The 24043-nt window shown below is 40.0% G+C and overlaps 1 protein-coding gene and 1 pseudogene across 2 annotated transcripts in view; one reads left to right on the top strand and one right to left on the bottom strand.

Annotated features, from left to right (window-relative positions):
* Positions 1-24043, bottom strand: part of RASGEF1B (RasGEF domain family member 1B) — a 545446-nt gene that overhangs the window by 406932 nt on the left and 114471 nt on the right. For both annotated transcript variants that reach the window (XM_019652195.1, XM_019652196.1), the window contains exon 2: positions 18815-18862. In XM_019652195.1, coding sequence (XP_019507740.1) covers positions 18815-18862 — 48 coding nt within the window. The remainder of the gene's footprint in view (positions 1-18814; positions 18863-24043) is intronic.
* LOC109387948 (60S ribosomal protein L5 pseudogene) lies at positions 19816-20717 on the top strand (annotated as a pseudogene).

The following is a 24043-nucleotide window of genomic DNA, read 5'->3' on the forward strand; positions in this document are numbered from 1 at the left end:
GCGGAATGGCTCAGCTAAAAAAAAAAAAAAAAAAGAAATGGCTAATAAGCAACTGACTAACATGACTTTCCTGCATGATCTCCTGGGTCCTCATGACAAGAGGCCTTTTAAAGCCTTGAGGAGTTACTGGCTTTAGCAAACTCTGTGCAACCGGTAACTCAACCCAACGTGGTACTGAGGAAAGGGCCCAGGATTGGGAGCAAGTCAATCTTAGTTCCACTTCTGCATCAACCCCTGCATGCCTTGGGCCTAGCCCTTAGGTAAACATCTCTGAGTCTCAGTTTCCTCCCTTTTAGAAAGGGAATCAGGTTAAGTACAAGAAAGCCCTTCAAACACTCTACTTTCAGGGAGGTCAGTTTGTGTTGAATTAGTGGATACAGAATCCAGTCACTCTTGTTCAAAGTGATTCTAATAAGCACCCTAATACTGACTAAAGCGGGACTGCATCTCCGAACAAAACAGGCCACACTTCTAAATCCATGCTTCCCCAAAAGCAATTGACTGAGTAAATGAAAGATGCGCTGCAGTTAACTCTGTGCCCTTTGCTTTTGCATCGTAATTCTGCAAACTGCTGAAAAGGCACTTCTCCTCTAATGGAACCAGGAGGGCAATGGCGAATTATCTGGTCACAACCCCAAGATACGAACAATAAGGAGAGGTGTCGCCTGTCATCACACTACTCATTAATTGTCCCCTATAAGGTGAGTCATGGGGGAGAGAGCTCTGTTCCAAGACGCAGCAGGAAGGCTGAGGAGTCAGGGTGAGCCCAACAGCAGGGGTTTCTCGCTGCTCAGTCTACATGCTCCCGGCCTCATTGGGGACCCAGGGTGCCCGCTGAGAGCTTGATTTTTCTGTCAGCTGTGACTCCCCGCCTCTCATTAATGCATGCCCTGGAGTCTCCTTTTCAGAAGCTGAGGCAGCATTCTTCAAGAAGGCTCTCCTAATTGGTGGTGGGGCGCTGGGAGGTATGCATTCAAGCAGAAGCAAATGTTTACACGGTTCTTTTCCTCATCCCCTCTTCTCAGCAATACTCACAGACCCCTGGGGCACAGTTTCCCTTAGTGTTGTCAATACGGGTTGCCTGCTTTGTGGTATACCGACTGCCTCCCTTCTTTACATGCACTATCCTCAAGGTCTCTTCATCACTAAGGAGTAAGTTAGTGGCAAAGGCTCTAGGGTCAGACTGCCAGGGTTTGAATCTTGATTCTGAGTAAATGTGGGCAAGTCACTTCATTTTCTGCTTTCTAACCTGTGAAATAGAGGTAGCAGGACTTTCCGCATAGGGTTAGTATGGGGATTACATGATAATGTATGTGAAGCATTTCCGAGTCCCTACCATATAGGAAGTGTTCAATGTCAATTATCATCAACTGCCCTCTTTGACCACCTATAAACTAGTTCCTGTTTGCATCACTTCCACAAAACCACCCTCTTAGGAAACACTTGAACATCCTTCTCCCAACCTAACCCCGCCATCTGACTATCTTTCTATTCTCTCTGTTAATTTAAACATGATGCATCACTTTAGATGATATTGGAATACTGAGCACTCTTCCCACAGGTTAGGATTGTACTTGGGACTTCTGTGCAAAACTGCATAGTACACAGACCACCTGGAGAATTCACAATTTCTTTCCACTGTATTCTAATGTTGGTGTGGTCTTAAAGAATGAATTTGTATGAAAAGAAAGGAAGAAATCCCCATCCTATCAATGGTGGGAAAAAATGCTGCAATGTGATTTTCAGCCATAATCAATTACTTTCATTGTTTCTCCATCTACCCTCACAAATTTAAGAAAAAATATGTTTTCATAAGATCAGTGTTTCAGATTTGTCAGAAGGGAAATTGAACAGGAAAAAAAAAGTTCCATGTAGCAACTTATTTAACTACCCTAATTATTCCCCATTATAATTAAAGATCATCAGATAACTGGATTTTCAGTTTTAAGATGGTAGACCTACGCAACCTCTCTCACCTTAAAATCACCCTAATACTCAAGGAAATAAGAATTAGAAATACAAATTCAATCTTTGATCAGCCTTGGACACAATTTTAATTCTGAACTAAATGATAACATGGTGAGCAGCAACAGAGAAATAAATGATTTTCCAGAGAGAAGAAATGGTACATCTAAGTGCTTGCCTAGGACAATAATGATGAGAAGCAAATTAAAAATACCTACAGTATCCAGACAGACTTAAGAGCACAAGTAACTCAGAAAGTGGGGTAAATCTGGGTCTGACTACTTCTCCCTCACCTCTGCAGGAGGAAGTGGGGGGCCAGACTCAGAGACAAGAAGGAGAGTGGAAGTGAGGCAGGCAAATGAAAACGGGGAGATTAAGTGAAAGTTTGTAGACCGAACAGAGAGAACACCCAGAAGACTGAAGGAAAACTGAACTGCCCCCAGACAAAATACTACAGATTCTGACATTTGAAGGTCCCCAGTGAAAAAGCCGTGTCATCCTAATGACCCTACAGTGAAGCTCACCAGTTGAAAAGTCCAATAGACACAGAACTTCCAATTGTCTTTCTAAAGGTTCACTCATAAACATGAATGGACAGCCAAGGACTCAAGGCATTTGAGGAAAGTCTACAATATTAAAGTGAGACAAACAAATAATGATAAAATAAAAGGAACTCAGAATAAACAGATACATTGCAGGAAAAAAAGAAAACTACAAAGACACTATTTAATATTCTCTGGAGTTTCTTAACATGCCTAAGGGATATGACATACTTGTAGGTAAGAGGCTCAATAGTCCCTTTCTCTCTGGGAGGTGAGTGAAGGGACATATTAGCATCTTTACTGGTGGAAAAAAAGAAATAGGTAGTTTTAAAATATTGTTTAAACTACATCCATGAAATTTTTTAAAATGATGTTATAAAAAGAAACATTAAAAGATTCTTTTAGATATAAAAGTATTGTTACAATTTTAAAATAAGAAACAGTAAGAGGGCAGCAAGATTAGGTCAAGAAATTCACCAAGAAAGTAGGACAAAAGGACAAAGAGATGGAAAATAGGACAAAAAAACTCAAGGTTAGAGGTTCAAGCCAACCAACAGGCATTCCAGAAAGAGAGAACAGAGAAATCATTGATGAAGAAGCTCCCAAAGAAACAATTCAAGGAAATTTACCAGAACTAAACAACATGAATTTCTTACTTAAAAGACACAGCAAAACAAATGAAAACGAAATCTATATTGAGGATAGTATTGTAAAATTTGAGAATAACAGATAAAGAGATCTTAAAGTTTTCCAGCATGGAAAAACAGGTCACAGGCAAAGGATCAGATAAAAGAAAAGCATCCATCTTCTCAAAAGCAACATTATAAGCTAGAAGTCAGTGTAGTAATAGCTTCAAAATTCTGAAAAAACAATTGCAACCAAGGATTCTGGATTTAACCAAACTGACAAAGTGTAGAAATATTGGGTTGTTGGAAAAGTCATGATGCATTTTTGCAACAAAAACATAGAAAAAATATGTCATGACTTTTCTGACAACCCAATAGAATACTCTTTTTCAAACATGCGAAGTCTCAGAAAATTCACCTCCCATGGCTTTCAGGAAGCTAAGGAGAATGAAGAACTAAACTAAGAGAGAACATGACATGAATTAAGGACACAAAAGAGAGAAGCAAAGTAAATTAGGCAAAGGACAGCAGTTCTGTAGTAGGACCCAGAAGCAACCATCTGGGCTGAACAGAATAACTGAGGCTACAGAAGATATTTCTCAAAAAGAGGGTAGGGGAAAGGGCCGGCCGAGTGGCTCAGTTGGTTAAGAGCTCGCTCAAGGGTTTGAGCTCTGAGCAACAGCAGTTCAAGTCCAGCCTGAGCTGAGTTGCTGCTGAGCTCCCAACAGGTGGCAGGATGGCTCAGCTAAAAAAAAAAAAAAAGAGGGTAGGGGAAGATACAACAGGTTATTTAATAGGTTTGACAAAGAGAAAATTTTTAAGAAAGCTATTTTACAAATCTGTTGTAGGGTATGGGAATAGTTGGGCCAGACTTGAAGGCAATGAAAAAAATATAAACAAATGAATGAGGCAATTTTTAATTTCATGAAAAACAAAAGGGTATAAAATCAAGCAAACATCATAATAGCCTAGTATTTGGCTCAGCAAAAAATAACGTTTACCTAGTAAAAATAATAAAAACCACAAATATGGAATTAACCAAAAATTGTGAAATAACGCTACTGAAAGGATGCAAGAGGTGAGAATATTGGGAATGAGACTAAAAATTCTGGCTTCACAAAATAGGAAGCCATATAACAGGAAAGGTGCTGTAAGCAGTTAAATGGTTCTTAAAAATGGCATTGCGTGTGGGAGGGGATGACAGCTATTTTTTAAATATATGTGTCTTTTAGCCTCATTTGACTTTTAAAAACACATGTATGTACTCATGTGATAAATACTTATATGTAAAAAATTTGGATGAAATTACAATACAGTTATCCTGGTACCCTTTCTCTTTACAACTTAAATATTTCTAAAATACAATGAGGAAATCAGAAATCCTTTCCATTAAGAGAACTAAGCTATGCATTTGTACTAAACTTAACTTCATTTAGAAGATTTGGTTATAAAGTATGCATCCCTCCCTCTCATCCATCCTTATGGCCTCCAAATTACCAAAATACAAAGCTCTTTGCAGCCATTTTTCTTTTTCATATCATTATTACTCACTCAGAACTGGGAGTGTTTACAAGTGACTAGTGATTCCGAACCCTGGCAATGTCCTTAAGACAGAGCATCACAATGGACACATATGAAACCTCCTCCCTTACTGCATTCCCCATTACTAGAACATGAGAGAAATCTGGACATTTGTCCTGAACTATCTACCATATGTGCCTAAGACTTTCAGCAGTGATATTTAGCATTTGCATCATGCTATCATTAATTAGGATTTATTATAAACTCTAAGGGCTGTAATAAACAAATACTGGGAACTAGCAATTTTCTGATGTCATGAAGAATATGAAATTAGAAAAGATTCTCTTCAGAATTTCAAAAGATAAGGCAAAAGCAAAGGTTAATTCAGGGGTTCTGAATATCTTTTCTCCCCAACATGCCGACTCATCCTCACCAGTCACCTCCCCTCTTCCATAGGGGGACATATGAGCATTTCTATGAGTAGAAGAAAAGAGGAGAGTAGTTTGAAAAAATCCCATAGATACTTCTAGCAGGCCCGTATGTCCTGCTACCCTCCAATTGTAGCTGTGTTTCCTCCCGACTTTGCGCCTCTCATCCAATAGAAATAGCTAGGTTAGGGATCCTATTAAGAATAAGACAGGTGTAATCATAGTGCAAAAGGTAAGAGCTCAGAGCAACATGGAGACAGAGTATTTTATAACTTGCCTCCACCACCTCCAGTTCCAAGTCTTTTGCTGATTTTCCAAGCTCAATGTTGAGACTGTAGAATAACTTCAGAAAGCAGGAGTATGGCACATCAAAGACAACTTCTGACAACTTTCCCATCACTAGGCCAGACATGGGACTCCTTCCCCATCCCGATCCAACAGGGACCTTGGCACATTCTTACCCCATTTCTTCCTCACCTTTCCCCTTACCCACTTCCAAAAGAAACTTGAGTGTTTTGTTTATCTATCAAAATAAGAAGAATAGCCAACATTGATTAGACTCTATTACCACCCAACATTTTATGAAATAAAATTTCACTTATGTCATTTGAGACTCTGTTTATTACATAACAGTTCTGAATATAACCATAAGAAGAAAGGGTTTCAGACTCAATCAAAGATTCATATTCTAGCCTAAGATAAGACACACATGATTTCACGTGACTTTTCGGTGTCTTTTTTTTTTTTCACATGATAAAGAAAGCAAGGGAATATTCAGATAGGTCTCAGGGGCCCTTCCCTTCAGATTCCTATTACCCCACTGCCTTCATTGCTTCAATCAGAACAGCTCCGGCTTTATTAGGCCATGTTGGTTTCCATTGTAGGAGTTCATATGAAACACATTCAAAAATGGCAGGGGAAGTTCCTTCCTGCTGCAGCCTTCTGGTAGTGCTGTGTCATAGGCTCTGAGAGCTTCACTCCAACCCATGCACATCCCAGTCTAATATTTCCAAGATGCTGACTGCAGGTTCTATACAAACATGTCTACATTGGAGATGTCTGTCAGGGTCAAATTCCTTAGAATGTTATACAGAGCCTTTCAATTTGGTCTGGTCCAACCATTTTCTCCCATTCTACCCCTCTCTAATTCTCCCCACCCACCCCAACAGCACAAACCCTTTGCTTTAGTCCCTGAAGCTCCTGTCATTCCCTGGTCATGGCCTGTTCCTTCATGTCCCAATGTCTTTGCTGATGATGTATTCTCTACCTAGCATGCCTTCTATCTACCAATGTCTATTTTGAAAACTCATATTCATCATTTAATGGTCAACCCCAATATCACCTCCTCTATGAAGCCTTTCCAGACTTTTTCAAGCAGGATTATTACTCTCTCTTTGGTGCTCCCTATATTAAAAGCATCAATTACAAAATGTAGTCAGTTCAGTGTTTCTGTATCTATTTCCAGTGCTAGGTGGTGAGTTCCCAAAGGACAGAAACTTACTCTTGTTTGTATCTCTAACACAGGACGTGACATGAAACAGCTACCCACTGTTTCCTAAATAATATGTGAACAAAATATCAAAGAACCAGTGTCTGTGCACTTCCTGGGCACAACCCCTAGGCCAGCATCACATGCAAAGAGGACTCTCACAAAAGATCTGTGATAGTAACTGTAGCAGACACACCTGGTGCCCCAATTGACATTCTTTTAGGCTCACTTCTGATTTCAGCCATGGCAGGGTAGGACAATTGTGTGAGTTAGACTCATGTTATGGTAACCACTTCTCTCCTAGAGAAGATGCAACAATGGACCCATGGCCCCAGGATCCACTGCTCCTATTGTATATGGCATCACCCAGAGGACCCTGCCTGATAGAATATTAGAATGACCTCATATTGGCTCCGATGATGCACTCATTCATGTTTACAGCATGCAGCGCTGGGATACTATTCTCCAGGACACGGTATATGCATTGAAACAATAACCATGACATGGTGTCATGTACCCCAAAGCTAGAAAATAAAATTCTGGGTATCGCAGAGTGCAAGCACTGGTTAGTTCCTCTCGTCATCACTCCCACTGACACAATTGCTTAACTTGGACTTTTTATTTCTACAACTTTAAACTTTGCTAGAATAGGGATCCTGGTTTTTGGAGGGCAACATTTCTCCACAGATACTGAGCCTGAAGCTGTGACTCCACCTGATTGCTCAGGCTCTTCATGCCAATGGACCACAGGCAAAGACTAGATTTTCTGTGTTGGCACAGAAACTGTGATAATCTTGAGGAGATAAGGCTTCTGCTCCACAGTGGGAGGAGAGGAGGAGTAAGTCTGGATCTCAGGGGACTCACTGGGGCATCTCTTGGTGGTTCTATATCCACTGATCACAGAGAACAGGCATTTGCAGGAAGTCAGTCCAACCCATTCTCAGACCCCTCAGGATGAGGATCTAGGTCACCTACTGACCAAGTGACCCCAGAAGTTCTGGTGAGGTTGAAGAAAGTCTAGAATGGGTAGTGGAGGAGAGAGGTGATGAATATCAACTGTGGCCTCGGTATCTGCTGCAGCAAGAGGGGACTATAGCTAAACGCACTGTTAAAGCTTTTCTTAGAGGCAGGGGTCAGCCCAGTCTTTGAAGAATCAGTGACAGAATGGAATTAATGAAGAGTCTCAATGGCTCTGAGCAATGCCAAGAGTGCAGTAGAGCAAACAGCTCACTTTGGGCCCTGGAGTGTCATGCTGACAGTGCCATGCAGGCCCTGACTCAGTATACATGATGGAGTCCTGCCCACAGCCCTGCAGAGACCTCATGGTGCACCCATATACTGGCCTTCCCTCCATCCCTGCCTCACTCTCCCACTCTCTCACTCCTGCCTACTAGGATCACTTCCAAAATAAACTGCCTTCACCCAGGTCCTTGTCTCGGACCATGTTTTCAGAGGAATCCAAGGGGAGACTGAAATCATGTCGAAACTAGAATTTTCACACTTGCTTTATAACTGTGCATGGCCCTCTCTCCCAATAGACCAGCCACTTACTTCCACAGCACTTTATTCTTTCAAAGCACATTTATAAGTGACAGAGAAAGTGATAGGGTGGTTGTTATTACCAACTCCCTGTCTTTGTCATTATCTAAACAGATAAGAAACCTGAGGCTTAGAGCAGTTATTTGTCTTGTCCAGTGCCGAAGGGTTTGTAAGTGTTATACTGATATCTATAGTAGGTGCTGTGAGTGCCCCACACTTATCTCCTTTATCCATCTCTCAACTGCTGTAAGTGTTGCTGCTAAGAGCTCCTAGCTATGCCTTTCTCCAGAGAATTGCCTTTTCATGGATATAAATGCCTGGGAGGATATGTGCTTCTACCCCACCAGGGGCAACCCACAGTCAGTGACACGGGTACCAAAGCCCAGCCTCCCTGTCTCAGGGTGGGACTTCTCTGTGGTGTCATTCATGCTCCAGAGTTCCCCATGTGATCAGGCTGAGGCTGGACCTCAGCAGAAACACATCTTTGCTTATCTTCTTCCCCTGCCCTGTCCTGTTCTCTCGCTTCCTTACAGGTCCTTCCCTCAATAAATCACTTGTGCATCCCTGTCTCTAGTGAACCCAGACCAAGATAAGATCTATGCTTTCTGATTCCTAGTCCCGTGGTTTCCCCACAGCAGAATGCCATGTGGTTAAAGAAATGCAGGAGATACTACGTAATAGCCCCTTGCTTAAATTAATGCTGGTAACTCACCCAGAACAGATACTTTTCCTCTGTCCAGGAAAATCATGTAAAGTTACTTCACAGCCTATCTTACAGTAATACTACATTATATCACTGGGTAATTACAAAATGCTAGAAATCCAAGATATACAAAGAAACTCAAAGGTCTATATGTAAATAACATGTCTCAATTTATAGTGCTACATAAAAAGAATTCATCAGCTCAGAAATACCTGCCTATAAAATGATAAAGTGATTACTGTTTTCCCATATTATTCTGCTTCTTGAGGCTTATGACAAGGTAAATTTTGTAAAATTTAATTTTCCAAAACTCCTTACAAAGACAATGGTTCGTTCTGTTGGCAATCACCCCTAAGAACTGACACCTGTATTAGTCAAGGTCTAACTAGGAAATCAGAAGCCACTTTATACACCTAAAACAGGGACATCAGTAACAGAGAGTTAGTGGCCCAGGTGAAGGAAGAGCTATTGAGAAGCCTAACAGGAAAGCGAAGCAGCTCGGAGATTAGCAACAGCAGGAAGACAGGACCAGCCCTAGGCCAGAGGGATAAGGCAGGAGGCAACAGCTGGGGCCCCCTGGAGGAGCTGGTGCCTGGCCCCTTCTACCCTCCAACCCTTCAGTGGCCCCCGCATTGGTTGACCTCTGCTGGAGACCAACGGACAATGAGGAGCCTGGAGATCAATGCAACCTGCCAGGGTCGCTCCCCATCACCGGTGCCTGAGCAGAGCAAGGGCAGGGCAGGCACGGCAGGACCTTCCACAGGACCAGGACCAGCACATCCACACACCTCACACTGCAGCAGAAATCTCCAGAATAATCCAAGGCCCCTGTGTGAGAAGCAGCCCATCAAGATCACTCACTGCCTGGAAGTCTAACACCAGAGAACAAAACAAGCAGGAATCAAGCCTTTGTTTTCGCAGCTGATGAAATTAGAAATCAAAACCACAGGGAAAGCCTTCTGACTCAGGCTTGTAGCAGCACAGACTTATTTCCCAAAACCTCACTAGCGGCCTTGGAAACAGCTTTGGGGACAGGCTAGGCAGCTTTGCAATAAAGTATATTTCCAATCAGATGGAAGAAAAGCATATCCAGTTTGTTGTTGTAGCTTTAGTCACCTAACCTCCAAGCCCTTCTAGAAGATGTAAGCATTTGGTGCCCCTCTTCTACGGTAGGCTTATATTTAAAGAATCACTGAATTTAAAAAAAAAAAGTGTTTCTACATTTGGAGCTGAAAATCATAGTGTGAACACAGAGTATTATAATTAATGCTTGCAATGATACTCATCATTAAGATAAAAGAAAAAGTTGATTCAAGCATCAAATCTTTGAAGCAAAAAATTAAATTTAGCACAGAAAAGTCCATTGTATAAACTGAACAAACACTCATTGATGTGATAAGTGCAATGATTTCTTTGAAACATTACTTTTCCTGTTTATTTTAATTTTAAAGATAATGTCATCAGAAACTGAAGTATAATCAGAAATTGTGTTATGAATGATTGAGATTTGTAGAAAGCAGAAAATTCAGAAAAAAAACAATGTCAGAATCCCACTAGCACAAATACTGTGAGCACATCCATGTTCCAGTCATGAGCTATCCATTCTAAAGGCAGGGAACCTGAAGAGCCTGGGGCATACACAGTCTCTAGCTTTTCTCTATATGCTACATAAAAGTATAAAAAGTTGTAAACATGTAATCCTTTAAAATGCAATCCATTGAAATTTAATCTTTTGTGAACATAAAGGATTCTAAGAAAGAGAATCCTTTATTTTTTTTGTCTTTAGATTTTAAATATTTACTCTCTGAGTCTCAATTTCCCCATCTGTACAATGGAGATAAATAATAACACATAGGATTGATATATGATGTAAGTGACAAAATGTATCTGAAGTACTCAGCACAGTGTCTGCACATAGATAAAACAAAATAGGGGATAGTTAAAAGCTAAGTCAGTCTGGGGACCAGTGAAAACCAGAGAAGGACCTACCCATAACAGTGGGGGCCAAAGAAGCTGCTTGGAATTGATGGCCTATGAGTTTTGAAGGATCACCATGTGTCAGTCACACCTAGGGACTGGCGGTTGAAGGTCATTTTGGGCTGCAGGAAGAGCATGTACTTGGAACAAGAATTTAAATAGCCAGAAGCCTCAGGGAGAAAAGAGTCTGTGGAAAACATCTTGAAGGGCTACTATGCAAAGGGAAGGCAAAGCCACAACAAGGCGAGGAGGCCTCAAAGCAAGGCAGAAGCTCAACTGCTCAGTATGAAATATGAACCCAAAAACATGAGGAAAGGAAAGAGAGGACAGAAGTTAAGAGAAGAAATTGTATTTTATTTGGATTGCTTTACAAATCCTTTATGACATTTCCCAGAAAAACCTCATCGAGTCTCCACCTCCTAGTAGGTTTAAGCTCATTGGTTCTCCTTGTAGAATGACTGTTATTTCAAAATGCTGGTTTAACTCAGGTCAGAAAAGCCCCTTAGTAGACCAGCTCGAAGAGACCTACTGAAACTCGAAGAACCACAGGGGATTTGGGCTATGATCGTATTTAATATTTAACAAGGAGAGCTGTATTCGGAGGCATTATTATTTTTCCTTTGGCCCGGAAATACAAAGTGGATGCTTTGTGCAATCCAGCTCAGGCCTCACCTCCCACAGGATTTATACAAATCTGTTTGCTCTTTGATGAAGGGGGTTCTTAAAACCGCTGGCCCATACCACCCTTGAAGCCAACTCTTTTGAGTTTGAGATGCTAGGCTGCAACTTAAGCGAGCCTGAGCACGCATTCTATCTCTGGAATGTCTCAGGGTTTGGGGAAACAGGGAAACAAGGCAGGAGACTCTGACCTGAGCTGCAGGGGGGTGAGACGCATAGGGACTACAAGCTTTGGTAACACTGAGGCTGCTCTCCACCAAGGCAAAGGAAAAGCAAAGGAATAAGCAAAAAGGGAAATTACTCCAATACTCACTTAACAAATGCCATCATATTAAAAATCCATGGTGCTCTCCCAAAGCCTCAGCCCAAGGCTCATATTTTCCAAGTACTATTTAACATAACACAAGCGCAAAAGAGAAAAATAGCACTGGACAGCCAGTCCCCTCGAGCTTGTGGCAACAGAAGTTGACCTACATTGCTGAAATGCCCAGTTTATCTTTCTGGGTCTTTTATAGTTAAAATTCAGCAATGAGATGATTGTAAAAGTTATTGTCAGTGTTTCTGATGCACAGCCTTTGAGCCTTTGAATGATATTTGTGTCAAAAGCTTCCTTCTTTCTAGAAAAATTTAATAGTATTTTTTTTAAAGACAAAACATAAAACTGGTAATTCAGGTTTGTTAGTTTGCTTCTGGAATAAAATAGTAAGCTCTCCTAGCATCCCTATTGCTGTGAGTCTGTAGAGGTGCTCTCCATCTCCTTTAAATTAATCTTGATGGTTCTGTCATTTTTTATTCGGGCTGTATCTCCCAGAAAGCCACTGGGCATCTTTCCGAGGCCACAAAGAGATAACATGGACGAAAGATGATATAGACTCCACTTTAGGGAGTCTGATTTCCTTGCCATCTCCTGTCAGGACCTTCAAGGGGAATTGTCACTACCAGAAAGCAGTGACTTTTAATTTCCCTTAAGCTAGATTCAGTGTTCAGATCCTCACAGCGACGCAAGAGGCCCAAATGACTTTTTTTTCATGCTGGTAGAAACTGCATGAGCGGACAGAATTTAACTCTTGGGTGCTATAAGCTTCTCTTTTCTACTTCCTCACTTGCCCATACCTAGCTGCTACATTAAAACTTCCATGTACTATCGTCACATAGTGTTCCTTCTCTCTGTCCTTATATTCCCCCAAGTGGGACGTAGATCATTCTTGGAGACTCTAGAGGCTACATGCAGGAAGCACGTGGCCAAGAACACGACACACACGTGGGAAAATGTCGGAGTCACAGCAGCTACTTGACGACAAGCAAGCAAAAGCTGTGAGTCATTTGTGGGAGGAAAATGAAAGAGAAAAATTGACCCAGCAGTCACAGTCTTTGTTATTTACATAAATGAATGGACAGCTTATATTCACACAAAAACCTGCACATGGATGATTATAGCAGCTTTATTCATAAGCGCCAAAACTTGGAAGCAACCAAGATATCCTTCAATAGGTGAATGGATAAATAAACTGTGGTACCTCCACATAATGGAAAAGTGTTCGGGTGCTGAAAGGAAATGAGCTATCAAGCCATGAAAAGATGCAGAGGAACTTTAAATGCATATTACTATGTGAAGGAAGCCAAGCTGAAAAGGCTACATACTGTATGATTCCAATCATAAGACATTCTGGAAAAAGACAAAACTATGGAGACAGTAAAATTATCAGGGGTTGTCTGGGCTTAGGGAGAAGGGAGGCATGAATAGGCGGAGCACAGAGGATTTGAAAGGCAGTGAAACGGTTCTGTGTGGCACTATAATGGTGGATACACATCATTATACGTTTGTCAAAACCCATAGAAGTGCAACACCGAGAGTGAGCTCTAACATAAACTGTGGACTTGGTGAGATAATGAGGCAGCAAGGTAGGTTCATCAATCATAGCAGATGTATCACTCTGGTTGGGGATATTGATAGTGGGGGAGGCTGTGTGTGGGGGGAAAAAAAATTGAACGGAGGGATCAGAAGAGGAGAAAACACTACTGATAGGGCATAAGGATAGAATTAGGAAATAAAAATAATGCCACAGGAAATGTTCAAGAGCCTTTTATAGCCTTTATCGGGAAAGACTAAAAGCCACTTCTCCAAAGACCTGAGACTAACATTAGGCTCCATTACTGTCCATGGCATGATTTGCTCAGGTGTAACGGGGGCATGGGTGTTTTTTTTTAATATACTTATCAACATGTAGGAAGCTCTCAGATACTGGGTTCCAGAGAGAAGAGATACAAATATTAACAAAACACAATTTCTGTTTGGAAGAATGCTTACAGTTCTGTGGGAAAAAGGGACATTATACTCATAAACAAAAAGGCTGATGGGAAATGGGCTGAATAGAACAGTGTCAGCCTCTGTGCTCCAAACAGGGGTACTGGCTCCCTACCAACTAATCATATACATTTGTGACCCTCGGTCATCCAATCAGTTAGTATTTTGTCTGAATTGCTCTTAGAGATAAACAATACAATTTTAAGAGCAAGGATAAGATCTCTCTACCAACGAAGAATTGTTTCCTGCTTGCTAACACCAGAAATTCCACCCCTTCAAATCAATTTCATTAGTTTCTGTCACCTATTAAAATGCAAATACCCTTAGGAGAGATTAGGCTTTAAACCATATAATTCAAGTGCAACTTACTGTGAATTTATTTATCAGATCTGAGAAGATGACTTTGATAGAAGAAAGGATATAATAAACTCAAGATTACTGAACACCAAGAAATGTTTGGGGGAGAGACTAGGAATATTTAAAATACTCCCTTAACTGTAGGCTTTGGCAATTTAATTTCATTCTGATTACAATCAAATGAAAACAGTACAACACGCTGAATGCTTGCAAAGCAACCAGAACACTGATTGCATGCTATTTTTATGATTAATATTGCTATTAATCTTGAAAAGATACTTGGGAAGTTGAAAGTGGGTTTTGTGGGAAAAAGACAAAAGAGACTTTTATTTATTTCAGCCTCGTTCACTGAAGTTCTGCGTAGTTTTCTGTGCCTTTCTTTTCCTCTGATTCCCTTGAGCTGAGGGGATCAAGAATGGGTTTTGGGTATTCCCATGTCTTACAAAATAGGCTTCAATATAACCTAACCTCCTTAACTTTTACCAGAATTTCTAGAAAGATCAACAAGACTTAGTATGATCTTGACCACATTTCTACAGGCTTGGAGTTCTCTCATGAGCATCCTGGATGCCACCATTACCATGCCAAGGCCAACTTCTTCTTAAGATTCTGGCCAAAGAACATACATAAAGCCCTTCCCTCAGTTTCTTTAGATATACTGAGATATTTCACGCTTTTAAGCAAAAGGAAAGTAAACACAGAGGGAAATAAAGCATAAAACAGTCTGATTTATACAGGAGACATTCCTGAACCAACCAGTTACCTACTCCCAGGGCTTTAAGGCCCTGACTCTTGCAGGCTCTGTCTCCCAATCTATTGACCATCGAAGAGCAAAAGGGCCCAACAGTATCACAGCCCTTAACTCCCACATCCCTGCACACGAACATCTCTGACCTACCTACCACCAGAGACCCAAGAGCTTTCCAGGGCTGCTGTCTCTATGCTTTTCCCACTTGTTCCCTATGTCTGCTCTGAGACTTGCCTCTTTCCTAGTGAATTAATGACTTTGTCCTTTATGAGAAGCAGGTGCCATTCTCGTAGACCTCTCTACCCCCACACAATCCCCCTTAGATATTGGTTGACTCCATAGTAGACCAAGTAGGTATTTTACCTATAGGATAGCATTATATCTGTGTAACAAGAAACATATATACCTGTCAAGGACAAGGAGGAGTGCGGGAGAAGGAGCAGCTGGGTTGTTGCATCACGTCCCCCCCTAGAATGGAAGAAACAGTCTCTACAGCAGGGTCCATACGTCTGTTTATATCATCCCTGATGCCTAGCACTGTGTCTGGTACAATTAGGTACCCAATAAATAATTGTCATGTTAAAGAATGAATGAATTAATGTAATGATTCCCCCACCACTTACAGTCTGAAGTGAAAGACTTAGTGCTCTGATGCAGCCCCTGATAAATTCTGATTTTTAAGGACATCATCAATAAAGCCTCCATTGATCAAGCTCCAGCATTAAATTCTCTCTACTGTTCACTTTCTAATGTAAACACTTAAATATGCTAAGGTGGAGAGAGGCTAATCAACTAAATAAACAACCCACTGGAGATGGAGTCACCCAGGGTAAAGGCAATATTTTCAAAACACATAGAGCCACTGAGGCAAAATGAGGCTCCTATACACGAAACAAGAAGAATATCATATTGAGTAAGAGCTACATTTATTAGAAACTTACTATGTACCAGGAAATATGATAGGCATGTCATTTATATTGATCCTTAGTTTATTTAATCCTTAGAACAACCCAACAAGTTAGGAATTATCCTCATTTTGCAGATTTTAAAAGTCAGGCATACAGAAGTGTTTCTACCCATGGTCACTTGTTCAAGAGGTTAAGAGTTTTGAACTTTGGAGTCAGGTTGTCTAAGTCTAAATTCTGATCCTGCCTTTTCCTAGATGGATGCCTTAGTCTGTTCGGGCTACGACAGTCAACCCTCCCCCCCTTATACACAGGGACGTCCCAATCTCCTAGTGGATGCCTGAAACCATGGACAGTACTGAAGACTACACATATGTTTTTTTCTGTACTTACACACCTATGATAAAGTGTAATTTATAAATTAGGCACAGTAAGAGATCAACAAGAATAATAATAAAATAGAACAATTATAACAACATACTGTAATATAAAGTTAGGTGAAAGTGGTCTCTCTCGATATTTTATGGTACTATACTTACCTTTTTCACTTAAAGGCAGCCTTTTTATGGCTTCTCTTTGGCATATCTGAATTGCCAGCATTACTACTCTTGTGCTTTGGGGCCATTATTAAGTAAAATCAGGGTTACCTGAACACAAGTACTACAATACCACGACAATGAATCTGATGACCAAGATGGCTTACTAAGTGGCTAATGGGTGGGGAGCATGTACAGCGTGAAGACGCTGACAAAGAGATGATTCACATTCCGGGTGGGATACAGCAAAACAATGAGATTTCATCATGCTGCTCAGAACACGCGCAACTTAAAACATGAATTGTTTATTTCTGAAATTTTCCACTTAATATTTTCAGACCACAATTGACCAGGAGTAACTGAAACCACGGAAAGCAAAACTGCAGACAAGTGGGGAAAGACTATGTAACAAAATACCTCAGACTGGGTAGCTTCTAAACAACAGAAATGTATTTCTCACAGCTCTGGAAGCTTAAAGCCCGAGATGAGGATGTCAGCATAGTCAAGTGAGGGTTGCAGACGTCTCACTGTGTCTTGCATGGTGGAAGCATCCATTCATAAGAGCCCACCTCCGAATCCCATTACCTTTGGGGGTTAATAACGATTGAATTTGGGGGAAACACAAATATTCAGACCATAGCACTAGGCAAACACAGCTTATCACAAATGTGCCTCAGTTTCCTCGTCTACAAAATGGGGTTAATAATTGTACCAGTTAAATTATTGTGTCTCATCTACAAACCTATCTTTCTGTAACCAGCTTTGTAATGCTAAGCCTTGGTTGGGACTCAGCAAAACACATTTCTGCTCAGTCAGCTGGCTTCTTGTTAGCTCTGCCAGTAGGGGGCGCCAGAGGGGCTGGAGAGCTGGCGGAGCAAGAAGGAATTTGCTGATCCTTGAGAGCGTCCTCTGAGCCTCACCTCCATAGCACCACACTTCCTGCAGAGCCAGTTTGCAGTTTTCTCCCCGTACTTGCACAATCAGCCTCATAGAGTGCTGGCCAACACCCTCCCCTCAGAAGTCTGAATTTCAACTCTGTGGGGCCTTTCCTCTAAATTTCTAAGAAGTTTTAATAATCCCACCCTCCTTGCTTCCCTCAGTCTTGTGGATGGTAGCTGTTGTCTAGAATTGCTACTTCCATGATATCCTAGAGTTTTCTTTTTATTCTTTTCATTACCTGGTTAACAACTTTACAATCACTTAACAATTCGTTATATTAAATTATGTCTGTTGAAATTATTGATGTGATCTCATTCTCCTGATGGATCCTAGGGATAAAAGAACACCTACCTCAGAGGGCTACTGAGAGTATTAAATAAGTTGATCATGGTTAAGCACTCATAACTGTACCCGGAGCACAGTGTCTGCTGTATCAATGTTAGCTCATTATCTGGTAAGTGTTGAAGCTGGGTTGGAAGCCAGGTCTGTCCATCTTCTTTTCAATCAACATGATGTTTCTCTAATAAAAAAAACCTATTACCTACTTAGGCACTGGGCTTAGTACTTTCATAGGCGTTACCTCTTTTAATCTTCTGAAGCATCTCTTTGATGTTTTGCATTCTTGAAATGTTATTTCCCTAACAATTGACATCAAGAATAGTATTCTGAGTTAATATGTCCATTATCCTGAAAGGTTAGACAAGTACGTCATACAGTTCAAACATCTACAGTAGAAGAATAATTTTAACATGAACTCCAAATTATAATAAATCTAAATATGCCATTGTCCTATGTATCACCAGGAATGCACATAATTTAAATGTGTGTGTGTGTGTGTGTGTGTGTGTGTGTCTGAGGATTGAGATTTTGGAATTTCAAAATCCTATTGTTTTATATATCTAAAGTATCAATTAAATATTATAGAATTTGAAAATTTATTATGCACCTATTTTGTGCTAGGCACTAGGATACAAGTGCTTTCACATGTATTATCTCATTTTATCCCTAAAATAAATTATACTAGTAGTTATGATCAATCTTCTTCATACAAATATGTCCAAGGTCACATATCTAGTAAAGTGACAAAACCAGAATTGAAACCAACTCATTCTGACTCACAAAGCTCATGCTTCAGCCAACTTACCACAGGCTACAGGTGACAGTCATTCTTCACAGAAGATGCTAAGAAAATACAGTTTGGTAAAAATATGAACTGAGATAGGAACAAATGCCTTCACTGTGAAGGGCTTAGAAAATAAAAAAGCTGAATCGGGAGGAATGTCTTCTGATTTTGCTTTCAGAATTGCTTAGAAGCCATGGGAAATTCTCAGATTCTGTCCTTGTGTCTCCAGAATACCTCATTCCATTTCATTTCAAGGATTTCTCTCCAATTTCAGTTTTGCTATTATGAAGGCAGAGTCAATGAAAATCCAAAAATAACTTGTTTCTGGGTGTATCCTTGCCTCCCGAGTCATTCTCTTCCAAAAAAAAAAAATTAAAACATCTACCCAAATAATTTTTTTTAAAGAAACAATGCAGAGGGGGTTAAAACATACCTTTTGCTTTGTGCTTGATTTCAGGCCAACTCGGGAGTGATTCTTGGACTAGAGGAAAAATGAGAAAGAAATCTATGAAAAACACAGTATAACAATAGAACTTATCTAGTCATTTATTCTAGAAGGTGTAAGTCTTAAATTAAAATCTTCCCCCTAATCCTACTTCGCAGACTCTAGAAACCTAAGAATAGAAGCATAGCATAGACTCCAGTGTTGAATTTTACATACTCTTTAAGCCTGGAGCTGAGAATGCAAAGACGCACCTACACTTTGTCAATGTCTTGCTCATAGATACTGATTCAGCATCTTTCTTAGAGGCCACTCACAGAAACCAAAAACTGCAAATATGAGGAAATACTTCCAGCTATAATAAGGCAAAGGGAAAGAAGAGGGAAATGAATAAAAGAGGTAAGGAAGAAAGAAAAGAAGGAAAGAAACAAATGCTCTATAAGTTGGAAAACAAGAAAATGGGGGCAGAATGATAATAAGGGCACTGTTATGACAAGATTTCCAAGTGGCTCTCTATAGGGTAGATTTTAAGCTCTGCTAATTTAAATATATTGTCATTAGATTGAAACCAATCTCTCAGAAACATTAGTTCTTATAGAGGGCTTTTTAGTTTCCAGTTTGTTCAGGATTACCTAACCTTGTTTGGCAGTAGGAAAGGTAAAACAGGCATTAATGCATGCATGAGAATGTTTTGGTATAGACTATCAATATGACTTTTCTCCCAATGAGAAAAAAGCAAAAGCCAAGCTTACTATGCTTACCATTCAGGTAATGAATATGTCTGGCTTTAAGTGTAGCATGAATCAAAGTTAACTCATCTAATTACTACAATGTAGCTAGAAAAAATGTCCCCCTAAATCAGTAATCCTCAAATGGTTCATTTCCAGCATCCCTTTACACTCTTAAAAATTATTGGGACCCCCCAAAGAGCTTTTGTTTATGTGGGTTATATCCACTGACATCCACTATTAAAAATTAGAACAGACAGGTCTCTGTTCCGCAGGATGGGGTTTGTTAAAGTTGTTGAGAATAAGGACTACTTCAAGCAATGCCAAGTGAAAGTTAGAAGATAAGAAGGTAAAACTGATTACTATGCCCAGAAATGCTTAGTAATCCAGGATAAAAATAAGTACAACACACTGAAAAATAGGATGATAGTTCATGTAACCAACAGAGATATCATCTGCCAGATTACTTATGTCCATATAGGAGATATAATTGTGCAGCTTGCACTCATAAACTCCCACAATATGGAGAGAAGACTGGCCTCACAAATCATGCTGCCGCATGTTGCAATGGCCTGCTGCTGGCCCGCAGGCTTCTCAATGAACAAGATCGATGAAGGTCAAGTGGAGGTGACTGGAGATGAATACAATGTGGAAACCATTGACGGTCAACCTGGTGCCTTCACCTGCTATTTGGATGCTGGGCTTGCATCCAAATAAAGTTTTGCATCCAAATAAAGTTTTGCATCCAAATAAAGCCCTGAAGGGAGCTGTGGAAGGAGGCTTGACTAGGCCTCACAGTACCAAAGGATTCCCTGGTTATGATTCAGAAAGCAGGGAATTCAGTGCAGAAGTACATCGGTGCAAAAGTACATTATGTGTCAGAATATTGCAGATTATATGCACTACCTAATCGAAGAAGATGAAGATGCTTATAAGAAACAATTCTCTCAACACATAAAAACAATGTAACTCCAGACATGGAAGAGATGTATATGAAAGCTCATGCTGCTATATGAGAGAATCCTGTCTATGAGAAGAAGCCTAAGAAAGAAATTAAAAAGAAGGGGTGGAACCATCCCAAAATGCCTCTTGCCCAGAAGAAAGATTGGGTAGCTCAGAAGAAGGCAAACTTCCTCAGAGCTCAGAAACAAGCTGCCAAGAGCTAATAAACCAAACCACAATTTTCTATGAAGATTTTTCATATAAAGACAAATAATAAACGTATTGACTAAGCAGCTAAAAAAAAAGAAAAAGAAATTAGAACTGTAAAATTTTTAAAATATGTATAAATTAATTCATTTTAAAATAGCATTAATAAATACATACATTAAATAGCATATTACTATGTATCTTGTGTACATTCCTAAACAGAAAAAATTAGTGAGAAGATGCTATTTTTGCAAATCTCTAATGGTTAGCTTAAATTGAAGATAAATAGATTCACATATCTGTTTCTGCATTTAATCTGTTTTGCTATGATATGTTTTTGGTTGAAGTAAAGGAAGAAAATTCAGCTTCATTCAGATATGCAGTTGGAAAAGGAAAGAGTTTATAATAATCCTTTCAGATAATTGTGAATATCTTCTCTAATAATATGCCAAAACTTGACCATTGGTAGTTCCTTAAAGGTTAGCTACAATGTAGAATCTGAAATCCTATCAATGAACTTTTTATACTCTTACATAAAAATGTATTGGCCTATCTTGCACTTAGAATGGATCTTTTTACTCACACATGATTTTATAGCATCCTGCATTGGTCACTTAGAAAGTACTGGTTCAGTGAGTTATAGAGCTTTTACAAATATTGACACATTTCATTGGATAATATTATAAAAATCACATTTATCAATAACCAACCCCACCTAAAAAAATATCTTCAATAGTTAGTAAGCTATCAAGCTCACAGTAACAAATACAAGTTTTCAAAAATTCTAATTTTCACTTGAAAGCTTGAATTTTATTATGAGCAACAAATACTGTCAGTTGCTTTCCTTGAAGCAATAGGCTCGCTTCATTTCTGCAAGCACTTCTGTCAGCAATGAGTTTGAATAATTGTAGTTCATCTATCACTTGTTCTTTGAAGTTAAAATGGGGTTTCATGGGAAACAAACAAACAAAAAAGGCTGGTTTGGCTAACAATTCAATCGCGTAAGTGCTTTTCTTCAAAACAGCCGCTGGATGTTTATGTGCAGAAGTGCTGTTTACACACTTCCCATTTTGTCAGCTAGCATACTAAGAAGTTTTGTATTCAAGGGTATAGATTTCATAAACTTAATTTTCACTGTTTCATCAAGGGCATTTTTAAGGGAAACTGGCATTTTTTTCTGCAATGTAAATACACAGTGGTGAAATTATATGGACTACTAGTACAGCCTGGTGTTACTGCCTTAATTCATGCTAAAGCGCCCACAGTGTTAGCCACCACTGCTCTTGCAAAATCGGTGCAGATGTCATCCAGTAAACACACACAAAAAAATATCTTGTTAATATTCATTATGAAAAGAGTTTTGGCTTCTCAGATCCTCTTCAAGAACCATCGCTCGTAAGCATGAAAGCAGTTGAGTCAATAGTAATTAGACTGTCCTGCATTCAAAGAAATGGAGCTTATGTGGAACAGAACCAATGAAAGGCAAGCTGTCATCGTCCTACCCCCTTCCTGTTGCCTTAGAGGAGAGAGACCAAGAGACCAATGAGGGGTAGGTTTCCTACTGTTGGACTGGGATGGGGAAAGGAACTTTATAAAGAACCTGCAGTGTTTATCTTTCACTTATTCTTACAGTGTTTTGAGATTCATTTAGACTGTTATGGGCTGAATTGTTCCCCCCACACAAACACACACACTCACACCAATTCATATGTTGACATCTTAACTCCCAGTGCCTCAGAATGTGACTCTATTTGGAGATAGGGTCTTTAAAAGAGGCAAATAAGGTAAAATGAGGTTATATGGATGGGCCCTAATTCGTATGACCAACACCTTTATAAGAAGAGGAGAGTAACACATAAGACACAGACAACACACATGCAAGGAGTAAAAGCCATGTGAAGACAAAGAAGACAGCTATTGGCAAGCCAAAAACAGAGATCTCACCTGAAACCAGCCCTGCTGACACATTGATCTTAGATTTCTAGCCTACAGAATTGTGAGAAAAATTAATTTCTGTTGTTTAAGCCACCCAGTCTGTGACATTTTATTATGGCAGCCCTACAAACTAATATTACATAGACCCTGACAAATCCACCCTAAGGAAGTCAAGAATCTAAAAAATGAAGGTTAAGCAAAACCAAGTCCTGAATCAAAAGGGGTGATTACCATCACATTCGTTGTCAGTCACATACATCCCAAGGAAGAATGTCTGGATCTGTGGTTCTCAAACTTCAGAGGTCATAAAGATCATTTAGGGAGCTGTTAACCATGCAATTTGCCAAACCCCAATTCCAGAAATTCCAAGTCTGGAGGTCTAGAGTGGCTTCCAGTAAAGTGCATGCTAACAAGTTCCCCAGGGAATTTAAACAGAGAGAGAGAGAGAGAGAGAGAGAGAGAGAGAGAGAGAGAGAGAGGGGGGGGGGGGGGGGGGACCAGGAACTACAATTTGAGGACCACTTGCCTGTCAAGCACTGTGGTAACTTAGAATGAGAAGTAGGAAAATACGAAAACACATTATAGTTTTCTTTCTCTTTCTCTTTGAAGAATCCAAATAAATCTCTTTCCTTTCCCTTTCAAATGCCTGGTGTTAAAATTCTTAATTTGATTGAACCAGTGGGTGGGCCAGGATAACTGAAACAGAATGAATGTTGGCAAATTACTCAAAGTAGTCCAAAAGTAGATCTGCAACAGTTCTTTAAACTCTCCAATGTAAAAACAAGCACACAAATTCTGTATTTATTTATATTTGTAGAAATTCAGTTGGGTTTCAATACCATTTTAAGTGCCATAACATTCATGGATATAGCCTTTGAACTCAGCTTAAAGTTATTATAATAAATATGACCTAAAGGACAAGACTTCCACTTATAAAGGAGATTAAAAGCTGTGATGGTTAATTTCATTTGTCAACTTGACTCGGCTAAGGGATGGCCAGATAGCTAGTAAAACATTATTTCTGGATATGTCTGTGAGGGTGTTTCTGGAAGAGATTAGCATTTGCATCAGTAGACTACGGAGTAAAAAGATCCACCCTCACTAATGTGGGTGGGCATCATCCAATCCCAAATGGCACAAAATGGCAAGGAAAGGCAAATTCTCTCTCTTCTTTTTTTTTTTTTTTCTAGCTGAGCCATCCTGCCGCCTTTTGGTAGCTCAGTGGCAGCTCAGCTCAGGCTGGGCATCGAACCTCTGTTGCTCAGAGCTCGCACTCTTAACCAATTGAGCCACTCGGCCCGGCCCAAATTCTTTCTCTTCTTGAGTTGGAATGTCCATCAATTCCTGCCCTAGAAATTGGAGCTCCTGGTTCTCAGATCTTTGAAATCCAGGACTTACACCAGTGATC

The sequence above is a fragment of the Hipposideros armiger genome, unplaced genomic scaffold (assembly GCF_001890085.2).
Source record: "Hipposideros armiger isolate ML-2016 unplaced genomic scaffold, ASM189008v1 scaffold_175, whole genome shotgun sequence".
In the NCBI taxonomy this organism is placed as follows: domain Eukaryota; kingdom Metazoa; phylum Chordata; class Mammalia; order Chiroptera; family Hipposideridae; genus Hipposideros; species Hipposideros armiger.